Source organism: Ambystoma mexicanum, chromosome 7q, assembly GCF_040938575.1.
Source record: "Ambystoma mexicanum isolate Mex_15411 chromosome 7q, UKY_AmexF1_1, whole genome shotgun sequence".
Lineage (NCBI taxonomy): Eukaryota > Metazoa > Chordata > Amphibia > Caudata > Ambystomatidae > Ambystoma > Ambystoma mexicanum.
In genome coordinates, this window is record NC_090941.1 from 727,464,754 (window position 1) to 727,479,750 (window position 14,997).

General features: G+C 49.1%; 1 protein-coding gene across 1 annotated transcript in view; it reads right to left on the minus strand.

Annotated features, from left to right (window-relative positions):
- RNF17 (ring finger protein 17) overlaps positions 1-14,997 on the minus strand; it is a 3,777,565-nt gene that overhangs the window by 3,199,174 nt on the left and 563,394 nt on the right. Inside the window, exon 9 of the mRNA XM_069639339.1 lies at positions 10,002-10,102. Coding sequence (XP_069495440.1) covers positions 10,002-10,102 — 101 coding nt within the window. The remainder of the gene's footprint in view (positions 1-10,001; positions 10,103-14,997) is intronic.

The window sequence follows — 14,997 nt, forward strand, 5'->3', positions numbered from 1 at the left end:
TCAATTCTCTGGTTGTACGAGTTGCCCTTTGCTTTGATAGTGGCTTCCTTGTATTCCGTAGCTAAGGTATTGAAATGTGACTGTTTGCGTCGGAAGGTGATTTTTCCACACGCACTCAACTGTTCTTTTCGCAGAGCGCACGGTTTTTAAGCTCAGTGAATCAAGAGTTTGCGTGAGATATAGGTTTCACTTTGCGGTGGCCCAGAGGAGCAACTTCATTGATGGTGGCTAGGATGGTTTGGTTGGAGATGGTCACAATGGGGGGAGGGTTGGATTTAAGAGCAGAAGGTTAGTTATCGGTAGTAGCAAAGTGAGCATGCTGTCAGGATTGATGTTCGGATGGTTTCTTGACGGTGTTGCTGAGCTAAGTTGGGGCGGTCCATCGGGTTTGGTTATTACGGCGATAGAGAATAAAATGACATTATGGTCAGACCATGGGCAAGGGTTATTGACTAATATTGTTAATTCAGCCTCTGCATCCATGTGATACCGCGAGCAGTGAAGACAGTTCACAGTGCTCTCCCCTCCTGCCAACTTCAAGGATTGACTGTTCATGCTCCATGGAAGCATCACATGAAGGTGAGCAAAGGAAAACCATGCTTGAATTGCTGCAGTTTCCTCAAGCCATTCTCTAGCTCCACGCTGCAGGGAAGGATCACAGTGTCAATGAGTTAAGAAGATTCACTAAGCGAATGATGGCAAAAGCATATTGTGTGTCTGATGTCTGCACAGGCTCACTCTGAGAGAGCCGCAGAAAATGTCTATTTGACTTTGATGCCTGATCGATCCAGCTGTGCGAGCATCGTAGAAACATTCAGTGGGGAGCTGATGTCCAAATGGGCTTACTGTGCAAATGATGTAAAAAAATAAGGTTCCTCACCGTAGTGACCACCTTACTCCTAGTCCATAGTCCCCATTCCTCCATACTTATGGGACATTCCTGCATCCGGTGGGAGGGGACCGGAGCCCTTTGTAAAAAGCATAACATTTTTCAAAAATGTGTCCTTCCTCCCTTTTTACGCGGGGTACCACATGCGGCCGTAACACCACCCTCCTTAGTTCCGCCCAGCGCAACGCCCATCAGTCCTTTTCTATCACCTTTAAGCAATAACAGAGGAACCTTATTAGAGGGGACGGCGGGCAGGCGTATGGAGGAAAGGGGACTATGGACTAGGAGTAAGGTGGTCACTATGGTGAGTAACCTTATTATACTCCTACGTCCCGCCCCCTTTCCTCCATACTTATGGGAGATTCCCTAGCACTCACAGGAATTACGGGTGGATGGAAAACTCCTTACTGAAAAAGGTTTTTAAGCACAGCCTGGCCAAACTGAGCATCAGACCTGGAGCTCAGATCCAAACAGTAGTGTTTACAAAAGGCCGATGGAGAGGACCAGTTAGCCGCTTTTGCGATGGTCACCCAGGGGACATACTTTTGAAAGACAACAGCAGCTGCCTTAACCCGTACCAGATGTGCATGAACCCCTTTTGGAGGTTGAAGACCTTGAACAGCGCAAGACTCCATAATGCAGGCAGCGATCCATCTGGAAATAGTTTCTTTGGAGGCCTGTTTACCCTGCAGATTACCGAAGGCCACCAAGAGTTGAGAAGAACTCCTAAATTCAGATGTTCTGTCCAGATAGAATTTAAGAGCTCTTCTAACGTCCAGGCAATGCAAAAACCTTCTCAGCCTCTGAGGCTGGGTTTTGAAAGAAGACAGGCAAGGAGATTGTCTGATTCAGATGAAAATCAGAGACCACCTTTGCAAGGAAAGAAGGATTTGTCCTCAGGACAACCTTATCCTTGTGAAAAACCAAAAAGGGATGCTCCACCGACAAGGCCTGGAGGTCACTCAAACGTCTTGCCGAAGTCAGAGCGACCAAGAAGGACACTTTCCACGAAAGGTGATTAAGGTCTACAGTAGCCATTGGCTCAAAGGGCTTATGGCACAAAGCCGTAAGGACCACGTTCAGATCCCACATCGGATGCAGTTTGCGAACAGGAGGGTAAAGACGCATGAGACCCGCAAAGTGCCTTTTAACCACTGGGTTTGCCAGTGAAAAAGAGCACTGATCCGTGGATAGGTACGCGGCAACAGCCGAAAGATAAGTCCTGCATGTCAAGACATGGATGCCCCACTCTGCTAGATGAGAGACAAAGGACAGCACTGTGTCGATCGTAGCCCCCTGGGGTCCAGTTGTCTGGCTAAGCACCAGTGGCAGAACCGAAGCCATTTGCTCCTGTATTGAGATCTTGTCGAGGGATTCCTGGCTACCTGAATAATACGCATGTTATCAGCGGACAAGTTGAGGTGCTCTAAAGATCTGAACTCAGGCAGCATGCCGCCAAGCAGAACGATTGTGGGGAGGGGTGCCACAGCTGCCGATCTCTCTGGTGAAGCAGGTCGGGAACGAAAGGAAGCCTGATCGTTGCACACACCGACAGATGCTGAAGCTCTGAAAACCAAAAACTGACCGGCCACCACAGTGCTATGAGCAGAAGAGAAGAGAACTGTTCACTGTGCTCCTCAGCTTGCAGAGCGTTCGATGAATCAGAGGCAGAGGTGGGAAAGCATAGGCTCTCATGTTGAGCCAGGGAATTTCGAGGACATCCCCCAGAGAGGAGGCTCCCAGCTCGTTCCTGGAGACATACAAGGGAATTTTCCTGTTTGACGCCATTGGGAAGAGGTCCACTTCTGGAGTGCCGCAACAATGGAAGATTTGCAAGAGGAGTTCAGTTCCCACTCGTAGCTGACCATTGTACGTCGGTTGAGGGCATCCGCAGTAACATTCAGCTGACCTGGGATGTTCACTGCCACCAGCCAGATGCCATGCTGAACTGCCCATTCCCATATCTGAATGGCAAGATCCACAGGAGGAGAGGACTTGGGTACCCCCTTGCTTGTTGATATAAAACATGGACACCACATTGTCTGTGCGGACACACAAGGTCCGCTCTCATGAAAGATGGAACAGGAATCATTTAACCCAGGAAACTCTCCTCCTGAGAGACCGTCATGGAGGATCTCCGCCAGTTCACAGACAGCCCAAGATGGAACAGGAGCTGGAGGAGAGACTGAAGGTTGCTCAAGGCTGATTGAGGACAAGGACTGCGCAGCAGCCAATCGTCCAAATACGGATACACATGGATACCCTGAAGCCGGAGATGAGCTGCGATAACTAACATCTTCGTAAAGACACGCAGTGCCGAGCTGAGGCCAAACGGGAGCACTTGGAACTGGAAATGCTCCTCCCCCACGGAAAAACATAGGTATTTCCGATGAGGACTCCAAATCAGAATATGCATATAAGCATCCTGAAGGTCCACCAAGCTGAGCCAATCGCCCTTCTGTAAAGAGGACTTTATCTGACAGGGCGTGATCATCTTGCATTTCTCTTGGGGTAGAGAGAGATTGAACTGGGAAAAGTCTAGGAAGGTGCGCAGGCCAGCCTGGTTTGGTTTGGGCACCGTAAAAAGCCGGGTGTAGAAGCCCTCCCCTTGCTTCCCTAGTGGAGCAGGTTCCACCGCTCTGAGATTCAGCAACTTCTGTATCTCGGCTCTGAGGGAGGGCGGCCCGACTGCTGGAAGGGTGGTGTAGGGGGAAGGGGCAAGCGGAAGCCCTCCCGAGCGACTGACAAGACCCACCGTTCCTCGGTGATGGCCTGGCACACGCCTCCCAGTGAGACTCAATGCGCCCTCCCACCAGGGTCTCGTGCGAGCGCATAGAAACTTCATTTAGTTGGTTTATCGGTGGCAGCGCCACCTGAAGAGGAGGCTGAGGAACGGGAGAAAAACCTGCCCCGTTGTTGCCGTCAGCGGGAATTTCCTAATGGAGTATCGACTCTATGGGACGTCCGATCCAGAAATCCCCTAAAACCAGAGGAAGACCGAGGCTGCGAAGACGTTCTCTGTGCCCTGAAAGGCGGTTTCACCAAGACAGACAAGGACTTGGCGGTCTGGGTGCTGTCCTTAGTCTTAGTCAGTTCAACATCTGTCGAGTGAAAAAGCTCCTTGCCATCAAAAGGCAGGTCCAGAACTTTATCCTGCACCTCTTTAGAGAACGTGGTAGCGTGCAGCCAAGCCTGACGAGAGGTGTCCACGCCAAGCATAAAGGCCCCGGGCCGAGGTGTCGACATGATGCATGCGGCCTCCAGCATATCCTGCGCCAGGACCCTGGCATCTGACAATCCCGCTTTAAAATCCTCTAGTTTATTAACAGGAATGAATTCCCCAAACTCGGACAGACCTTTCCACATTTTCATATTCGCCCCCCCTAATAACAGTTCCGCGTTAGCTTGACGTAACTGCAAGTCTGAATTAGTGAAAATCTTCCTCCCCAAAGAGTCAAGAAGCGTATCCTCTTCGGCCAGAACCTGCGTTGCCGCTGTAGAAGACAATGAAGCAGGACTGGTTTGTAATGTAGCAACACCACCGTGGAGGAAGAGGGCAGACACGACGCTAAAGCCACTTCTTCCGAAGAATGGAGCCTATAACGAGTGTCAATCTTTTTGTTAAACAGTCCAGAGAGTGGTTTCTTCAGACTTTACGGACCTTGGCTAAAACGTCCTTTTGCAAGAAAGAACAAGCCGGTGTGCTCCAAAGGAGACAAGGTGAACGTCCCCGAAAGCACCCCCTCCTGCAGAACGGGTGCCTCGGGTACTGGAACATACAAGAAGACACATGTCCAGCACCCGGTCGTGAAAAGCTCTAACAGAGCAGGGCTGGTCCTTGCTGTCCTGATCCCCCTGTGCGTCGTCCGACACATCCAGATCAAGCTGCGCAACATCTGGCACTGCTGGAAATGTGTCCACTGGAGACAATGGAGGCAAGAGAGGAAGGGCCGGTGGAGGCCGGCCGGTAGAGGCGGCGCTGGTGGAATCACAGGTGCCACAACTGGGACCGACAGCGCAGGAGGGCATATCTCCTTAAACAAGCCTCGAAAAAACTCCTTCATGGGGTCAGAGCGCATTAGCTTTTGAAATTTGCCGAAAAAAAGCGTCCTTCGCCGACGATTTAGGGGTGACTGGAGGAGGCCTCATGAGCGGAGTAACTCCATGGACGTAAGGGAGAGGGTTGCCAAGAGGGCCCTTCTCCGCCGTTATCAACATAGATCAAGGGCGCAGATGCCGCAGGGAGCGAGACGTTGTGCGGTAGGGGCAACCGAGCGTTCCAGTGAAAAACTGGACGAAAGGGATGCAAACCAGGAAAACTATGTTCAACTGAAAAGCCACTCCCCACACCCAGCGTCGATGGCGTAGATTTAAGGGAGGTATCCAAAATGGCCACCGTAGACTTGGCGGGAGTAGCCGCAATTTTGGCAGCACCTGAGGAGAACTGCGACGTGTGAAAGTGAGACAGGGGTCTCCACAGATGGGTCAAGGGTCTTCATCGTAGCCTTGACGCAAGGAACCTCGGCCGAGCCGGTACTGCATGGCCTAGAATGTTTTTGAGACATGCTATCAGCCAGAATAGCCTTCAACGAAGGGACCTCGGCAACGCTAGTAACAGAGGAATTCCGGTCAGAGACCTCACTCTGTGCCCTCTCAACAGAGCTGGCGTCACCGCTTGAGCGGGAACGATGAGGAGTACACCTTACCGACAAGACCTTAACAGGCCTCTCAGAACTGTCAGTCGCCTTCGCCTCCAAACGAGGGACCTCGGACCCGAGCCCAGTAAAAGCCTCTTGTTAGGCAGAAACCTGTGCAGTTCCCTTAGGGACCACTGCAAAAAGTTTAAGACTACAGGAGTAAGCAGTAAACCCAATTGGTAGCAGTCTGTACCACCCAGATTTACCTGGTAGCTGTGGCTGAGCAGTCAGACTTCTCTCAAGAAGAGTTAGGCAGTATGCAAAGTATACACAATAGGGCTAAAAACACAGTAGCACAAGCAAACACTGACCAGAGCTTTGGTATAAAAGTATATAATTTTTTATTTAAAAACACACTTGTAAAAAATACACTGGCACTAATATGACAAGCAAGTTCAAACACAGTCACTATAAATATATACACCTCCCTAGTTAATTATTCGACAAGTCTAGGTTAAGACACCACTTATTTAGCAAAACAGAGGTGAGCGCGTAACTGTAGATGGCACTCCAATAATTTGTTTAAAAAGGGAGAGAAAAGGCAGAATAGGAAAATCACACAGTACCAACACTTTTAAGAAACCACAGCAAGTCAAGAAAGGCAGGGTCTACTGTATAGCAAAACGTTCAGAGGCCAGGCCCACTGTTGGAGAGAGCAAGGCGGAATGTGCTCAAGATCACACAGTGGAAATGCACTCAAAGTTTTTGCAGGAAAGTCAAAAGAGGTTGGATCAGTTCAGAAAGGTAAAGTTAGCAGGTCCGAGGTCACCCCAGCATAGAGAGTCAAGGATTTACGGGACAGCTTGGACAATATGTTGCAAGGGAGACCAGGCGGGACACAGTACCTGAAATGGTGAGAAAGCTCCAGCGGGGGCAATTGTTCCTGGCAGCGGGTGCAAGTCGGGGCTTCGTCCAGGGGAAGAGAAGATCTCGACGTGGAGGAAAGCTGGAGGTTGTTGCACTGCCAGGGAAGAAACCAGCCGCAGAGTTTCCCGGTTAAAAGGTACGACCCTTTTATTCACGGTAGTGGTGAAGCGTGGCTATCCGGCCGCTGAGGTGCTTGGCACAGGCGATTTGACCACGAGATGATCCAGGAAGGCGAAAAAGGAGAACTGGTTGGTCCCACCAGCTCAAAGGGAAGAAGACTCTCCTGGAAGAAGATCTCCTCTGTCGTCGGGGAAGTGGTGAGTTTGTACAGCAGGGCTCCACTGGTGGTGTCGTCGTAGATGGCTCAGCTTCTCCCCTCTTCGGATTCTTTAGGTCCTGTGGCGACTTCTGAAGTTCCAGTCCCCAAAGCCCTGCTTTTATGCAGCAAAACCCCCATTCATCAGCCTAGCTGTCACTCAAACATGCTAAGTGGTGAGCCGGGCGGTTCAGCACTCGGCCAATCACACAAGAGTGCGACTTGAGTTGCCGAGGCAACTCAGTCCAGGGTGCCTAATCCCCCTCCCACACATCCTGTAGACCCCAGACAGAGTCGCACCATTTGGAGGGCTTCTGTGGAGAAGCCCACCAAAAAGTGGAACAAAGGGCTCGACTTGGGTTAGAGTTTCAGAGGCGAACACAAACGCCATTTTAAAACCCAGTCCTGGCAAAAAGACCCAACCGGGGAATAAATATTAAATAAATAACCCGGCGGAATCTTTAACATTGTACCAAAAAGTGGTGCGTTTAAAATGAATGGGAAAATCCCATAGGAAATATTCTGGTGGAATATTTTGCGTGATATCCACTGCCCCCAGCCAGAAACTCGACAGTGCCCCCTTGGAAAACAGACACAGGGGCAATCGAATTACACCTACCAGTACTTCCACAATATGATGGTTTGTACTGGTTCTGTTCACAATTTGAGGCTACTAAAGCCAATAGTGACTTAACATGCCCTGCGAGACAGTCAGTCCCAGGGTATGGAGTCTATGTTTGGGGGTCACTATGACACCCCTGTGTTACTGCACTGAGGGTGCTGTGTAACAGACATACCAAACACACATGAAGCCCTATGGAGTAAAAGACCCCATAGCCCATAAAACACATTCACAGTCAAAAGGACATTCTCACTCTTAGCAGGAGAAAAAAATAAACCCCAAAAATCCAGCAAATCTGCTGGGGGACTCACTAGGTTTGGGAAATTAGCCTTAACAGAGAATTCTCCCTAACACTTCTTCACGAAGGGCCTCGAACTTTAGTTCGGTGCAGAAAACCTCAGAGGCCTCAGGGCGTACCCCGGTGTCTTTACGGGAAGCTCCAGTCAAGGAGACCTCGAAGCAAGCACTGGTACCCGCCGCCTCAGTAGAACTGGGCCCACAAACAGCCCGCACTGGAGGGACCTCGGATTGTAATCCAGTGTCAAAAGGCCCCTTACGGAGGCCCTCTGATTAAACTCAGGTACACTTTTTAGGCCTGGAAGGCACATCAGGGCAAGCCCTAGTAACAGAGCTTTTGATGGTCCTCCCGGACCAGGAACACCCCAGGAAGGGGTCCCCCGGTCGGGGTGCCCTAAAAAGTAAAGACCTCACCAGGCGATTCTTCTTCTCGTCAATGAAAGTTTGAAAGTGCGTAGGGGGAGTGTGCTGAAACACCTCCTCCCACCTCTCTAAACGACGCTGAAGCGCCCAGACCGAAAGGGAATCGCAGTAAAAACACGAGTCCCACCGGTGGTCCGGACCCAAACACTCTAAACAAAAAGGATGGGGATCCGCCCTATTGAAGCGTTGCTCACAGGAAGAACAAACAGGAAAGTCTAACTGAAACAGCATAGACGGACTGCCACACGACTGCTAAGCCAGAGCAGGAAAGGACGACACTGGAAGGAAAAAATCTTCCAAAGATGCAAGTGCGTCCAGTCCCGATCGAGCGGAGAAAAGGACTGATGGGCAATGCGCTGGTCGGAGATAAGAAGGGCGGGGTTACGGCCTTGTGCGGGACCCCGTGTAAAAAGAGAGGAAGGACACATTTTTGAAAAATGTTATGCATTTTACAAAGTGCTCCGGTCCCTACCCACAGCACAGAGGAATGTCCCATACGTATGGAGGAAAGGGGACGGGACCTAGGAGTAAATCTGTTTGCCTCGGAGGACTGTCCAGGTTCACTTAGGCAAGTGCAGTAGGCAAATTCGGTGCATATCGGATGCTTGTGCAGGTCTTTACTACTGGTGTCTGCTGTGATTAATTCTTTGACAAGTTTTCGTTTTGGTCTCAGAACTCCACTCTCTGCAAAGTTGATCTATTGCATGAGTGCTCTAAGAGCTTGGGGACAGGAGAAAGAAAATATCCTTGACTTAATTTTCTTTCTGTTCCTCAAGTGTGAGAGCTGGCTCTTTTAAAGAGACAGTGGGCATCATCATGAGTTGGACGGTATACCGGTTCTAATTGCGCCGGGATACCACCCAACACTATTAGTGTTACTGCAACTCTGTCCGGCACACTTTGCGCCGGATCCCACGTTGCGTTGGGGAGGTAAATCCCCATTCCCACTGGGTCCATTGGTCCCAATGGGGGTTTCTTGGTGCGATTAGTGCTGAAAAACGGGAGGAAAGGGGGGAATTTGACCTCCAGCAAAACGAAGGTAAAGCTCCCACTTTCCGCACAACTCGATATTTAAGTAAATGCAGCAGTAATAGCGTTACCGCTGCATTTTCCTACTCTGCCCAACTCTTGATGAGGTCCAGTGTCTCTAAATAGCCTGATGTGACTTTTCCTGTCAATGAACGGGGACTACGAGAGGGTGACCAGGGGCACCCCCCACCCAGTAAGTACCTCCAGGTCAATCAGTCATCTCGAAGCAGAACCCAGCCCCTTTGGTTACTCATCTAGATGTCCCCAGAGTTGGGTAGTAGACTATCACAAAGGGATATCTTTTCTGGACCATGTTCAAAAAGAGTTAGGAGCTTGCGATTAAAGCTTGCTTTAAATTGACGTAGTAAGAGAAATCTGCTACAAACAAATACTATAAAGATTAATCTTTTTTTATAACATGCCTAATAATGTACCTGAGAGCTCGGTTTCTAAGCGTGGATCCGGGATTCAAACCTGTTGCTCTGGGTGGTCTTGCTTCCAAGACCAGCGCGTTGCCCCTATGCTATCCTCCATTCACTCCATTCTATATTGAAGACTGCATGCATAAAGTTAATTGACATTAAGAGCTTGCGGTGTAAACAGAACACATTTCTACACAATGCATGAAAAGATGCAAAAAAGATTAATTGTACCTGAGAAAACAGTGCAATGGGTTTAATTAAGTTAGCAAACAGGAAAAAGCAACTTCAGATGAAACAAATAAAGGGTTTATGGATTGCACACTAGCCTATGAAAAAGTGCATGAAAAGTCATAGCTAGAAAACAATTAGATGAGTTTTCATCACTCCAAGCTGGAAAGAAGAATATAGCGCTGCTGACAAATGTGCTGACCATGATTACCTCGCTTGAAGGGCAAGATACATTTTTGTAAATTCTTCTTTCATAAACTGCTCAATCTGGTTTACATCCTGCTTTTTTTTCAGGTTGAGATGGTCAAGTGTCTAAAATTAAAATAGCACTATTTTAAACAGTTAAGAAAGAGACTTGGGAAAATCAGTATTAATTCATTTACTTATAGCTTTCTAAAAAATGAAAAAAAGTGCTTCAGATTTGTTCTTTTCATTTAAGGCAGTTGTGTTCTCAACTTCTTTATTCATATTTTAGCACTTTAACACCAATGATCAATCCATACATCTTTAGCAATTCAAATGCATATAATTCCCCCCACGCTCCAGGTCTATCCAATGACTACATCCTGCTTCCCATTCTGTTCCTGCATAATCCTCATCTTCTGGTAACATGCCTAATAGTTTGTCATTGTTGAATGTAGAGTTTTTTTTTTCGCATCCTTGATTGCACAATCTAGAAAGGGCGCCCATATTTAAACAAACCTCCTCACATCATCATGTACAATTACAGTAAATTACTCCATGCGGATGGTCTCAGATAAGATTTAGTACCCTTGTATCAGTAAAGGGACCCCTTGTTTCAGCCAGAATTGCGCTACACATCTTTTGGCACATTTCATCATGAAGGCCCTTAGTATGCTCACCTCCACCCTCGGGTCTGGTTTCCTCTGTTGCAGGAATATTCAGTAATGCCATATCTAGATTTACACCAACTCCTGCAATCCATCTTCAATTTTACCTCCTGGCAGAAATGTTGCAGCTTGGAGCATCCCCACATTTACGGTCGTACCCTCCATCCCGGTTTCACTAACACATTGGTGATATCCCTCCATACATTTTATTCAACATCCTTGGTGTGAAATGCCATTTGTGAAAGATTTTACATTGCAGTTCTGGATTTTTTGCACTCGTTTAAGACCCAAAGACCCTTCGTGTTGCCAGATTGCCTATTCGTGTCTCGCTCGCATCCGCTCCCGACTCCCAGCTGGCCTTGCTTCCCCTCCCCAGTAATATCCTGTACATGGCCGAGATGAGACCCCTGTTGGACTTACTGGCAGTTACAACCGGTTCCCACTCCGTAAGTAGTCTAATTGCACTCGTCGTCATCACAGAAGCAGTCGACACCCAATTTTTAATCTACTGATACACAAAGAAATCCTCTTTCCGAAACCCATATTCCTGACAACAGTCAGGAAATGTTTTAAGTTGTGTTAGGTTATACATATCCCTAATATCTCATGCTCCCCCCCCCATTATCCACCTCTTAAACCTTTTATATTCCATTCCCGACTGAAGCTTGGGTTTCTGAAAAGTGGTGTTCATGGTGAGGGCCACGGGGCCACCCTATGCCTACCACTCACCTTGTCCCATATTTCTAACACGCCTTTCATCATTGAGTTTTCCTTAAGGCTTCTCGGTCTATCCTCCGCCCTCAACCAGGGTATCTTCCATATGTATTCCTACGATCGCTTGTTCCATCTTGACCCATAGTTTGTTAGCTCCCAGCCACATTCCGCCAAAACTCAACTGTGTGGTCTGGAAATATTTATATTGAGGCACTCCCCCCCCCCCAATATGGACACCCTTATCTGATCCCTCTTTTTATAGGGAACAGCCTGGTTAGCCTCCAGTTTCCCCTTAACCTCGCCATCAGAGCAAGGTAATTGGCCTGCACCACCCATAGAAGGTGTGGTCCCACCCCCATCTTGCATAAAACTAAGTATGAAGGCCCAATTTACACAGACAAATGCCTTCTCAGCTTTGAGCGTTAACAGAACTGTGGGATTTGCAGGCCCAACCTTATTAGATTTGTCTATAATATGTAGTGCTCCTCCCTTGGATAAACCCCAATTGGTCCTGGGGAATAAGGGCCGGCAGCACTGCCTCCAGTCTAGTGGTTAATTCTCTTGTATATAGCTTGGCTTCTATGTAAATTAGCGCAATTGGTCTGTAGGAAGAGATTAACTGTGTGTTCTCCCCCCGGTTTCAGGATCAGAGTTATGTGTGCCATTTCCATAGACAGTGACAGTTAACCAATGCCTCTTAATTCGTTCGAAAGCTCTGCTAAGTGTACACTTAGTTGGTGAATACATGTTTTATAGAATGTTGCTGTGAACCATCTGCCCCCAGGCTTTTATGGAGCTTCAGTCCGCTAATCGCTTGGTGCACTTGTCCCCTCATTACTGGGGCCTCTCTAAACATTCCACCTGCTCCTCCCCCAACTTCATACTCCCCCATGCTAAGTAGTCCTCTTGTTCCCTAATGTCACGTGTTCCTCTGTGTATAAGCCCTCAAAAAACTCTGCCATCACCCTACATTTGCCCGCTTCTGTCACTACCACCTGCTTATCTGCACCCTCTGGCCCCTTTATAAAGGACCTCTGCTCCTTAAACGTAAAGCTGTCTCGCCAATATCTTTCCCACCTTGTTCCCATATACGTAAAACGTCAGTTTCTGAGCAGGCTACTTTTCGTGGATCTGTTAACCAGTGGTCTTAATTTTTCTCCTGTAGTCGCTATATGTCTAGATATTGCATTGGACTCCCTTTCCTTCTGAGCAGTTTCCCTATTTATAATTGTTTTTTTATAATACGCTTAGTACCCAGAGGTTTCTAAGCGTGGATCCGGGGATCAAACCTTTGTTGCTCCACGTCGTCTTGCTTCCAAGGCGAGTGTGTTGCCCCTGAGCTATCCTCCTGTGACCTTCCTTTTCGAATTCTCGATCTTCCCTTATTCTGGCTTCTTTAAGTTCCTTGACAGCCCCAATCAGAAGAGTCCCGAGATGGTCCTTAAAGCCATCGCATCATTCCCCCTCTGATGATTTTGGATTCTTCACAGCCTTTACATTTATTTAATATATATGGGATACATTACTCCCTGTTATCGTATTTCTAATGCTTGCATCTGCTTAGATTCACATGCTGTGCATAGGCCGACATCTAGTGGAAGCTGCGGAGTATTACAGTTCTTGTTTTCGAAACTCAAAAAGGGACGTCGACAGGGCGTGCCAGTAATACTATCTGTAGTGTGACGGCCACTGTACCCATGATCCATCACGCGTCAAGGTCCCTCAGATTGTTATTTTTCTGACATGAGGTAGCATGAGGTGTAGCGCGAGTACATTTGTAACCAAGCAGATACGTATAAGACAAGCTCAAGCATCCATGCGCCTTCTCTCAGAGGGGAGCAAGGGTGGGTGTGAATCTAAGCAGATACAAGCATCAGAAATACAATTACGGTGAGTAATGTATCCCTTCTGAGGCTTGTGGAATCTGCTTAGATCACATGCTGTGCACAGATTAGCGAGAAGTGGAAAAAGGAGGTGGGATGTGAGAAGGATCATGAGCGAATAAATGTCTTAGAACCGCTTGTCCCACTTGTGTATGTCATGGAATGAGTGTCAATGCAGTAGTGCTGAGTGAAAGTATGTATAGAGCTCCATGTAGCGGCTTTGTAAATTTGCAATGAAAGCCAGAGGGGCTCCAGTACCTCTTATGGAGTGGGCCCTTGGCGTAAAAGGCAGCGTTTTATTTGAAAATGAATAGCACAGTTGGATACATCCGACTATCCACCTAGAGATGGCATTGTTAGAGATGCGATATCCTTCTATGCCTGGCGCTATGGGGACAAACAGTTTATCTGTTTTTCTTAGCGGTCTAGTCTGGTCTACGTAGTAGAGGACCGCCCTCCTCAAATCTAGTGTGTGGAGTTTTACCTCAGCAGAGCTTTTGGGTTACTGGAAGAAAGCCGGTAGCTCAATAGACTGGTTAACATGGAATTTGGAAATGAACTTGGATGAGAACCTAGGGTGAGTCCATAAAACCAGTTTGTCCTTATGTATAGTAAATAAAGGATCCTGCACTGATGGATTGGATTTCATTGACCCTTTTCATGGAAGTGATGGCTACTAGGAAGGCAGTTTTATAAGTCAGGTGGTTGAGACTAGACTTGTGCATTGGCTCGAATGGGGGTCCCATGAGCTTAGCGAGTACCACGTTTAGGTCCCAACCAGGCGGTGGATTAGAGATTGGAAGGTGGAGCCTCTTTACACCCTCCATAAATTCCTGGATGACAGGTGCCTTCCACCGTGAGACCTTTTTATGGGAAGTGGTGTAGGCTGACAAGGCCGCAGGTGGACTTTTAGGGAGTTGAACACTAACCCTGCATCCAGTAGGTAGAGCATATAGGTAAGAATGTTAGGAGGAGTACAATCGGGGGCGCTGTTGCGCCGAAGTAAGATGGCCACCTAACTGCGGAGCTCCGAGCTGGGAGAGCGCACAAATCCTGAAAAAGACCCTATTGCTGCGGCTATCCTCCTGTGCGCCGGCGGTGCTTCTTCCTGAACACATCCGCTACAGTCCTGCGGATTCCTGGCCCCCGCCGCCCTCTGGGGACCGCGCTGCTGCCCTCCGACTCCACCGGGACTGAGTGGGCCTGGCCGCACCGCTCCGCGGCTCCACCAGCTGTGGCTCTCCCTCCTACTTCAGGGCGCGGCGTTGCGGGCCGCTGTGGGGGAGGGGCGCCAGAGCCCTCCTCGTCGGCCCGGGCCGGCCGACTCCCGTGGGGGCCCCGCGCTCCATCGACGACCTCATCACCCTTCCGGCGGACCCCACGCACCCTGCCTGGGCCTGTGACTGCCTGCATCTTCAGGCTCTCGCGGCGCTCGTGACGCTGCACTGTCCGGCTCCCCTGTCTCGTGCCGCGGGGAGCGGAGTCATCACTGCAGACCCCTGCTTCTCTACACCACTTGCCATCCTCCCTTCGGCGCCCCCCCCTCCAACGGAGCGTAACCCCTGATCCACGACAAGGTAGGCGGGTGCAGGGGGAGGGGGCCGCTTGGTTTCTCCCGTCTCCTGCGATCCTGGGCTGCAGTTGAGCCTGTGAACTGGGCTGGCCACCGTGCTACTTCCCCATGGCTACTGTCACTTATTCGGTCCAGCGGACCCTACCTGCATTGACTGTGACTCTGGACCCTGAGCCCCAGCGGACA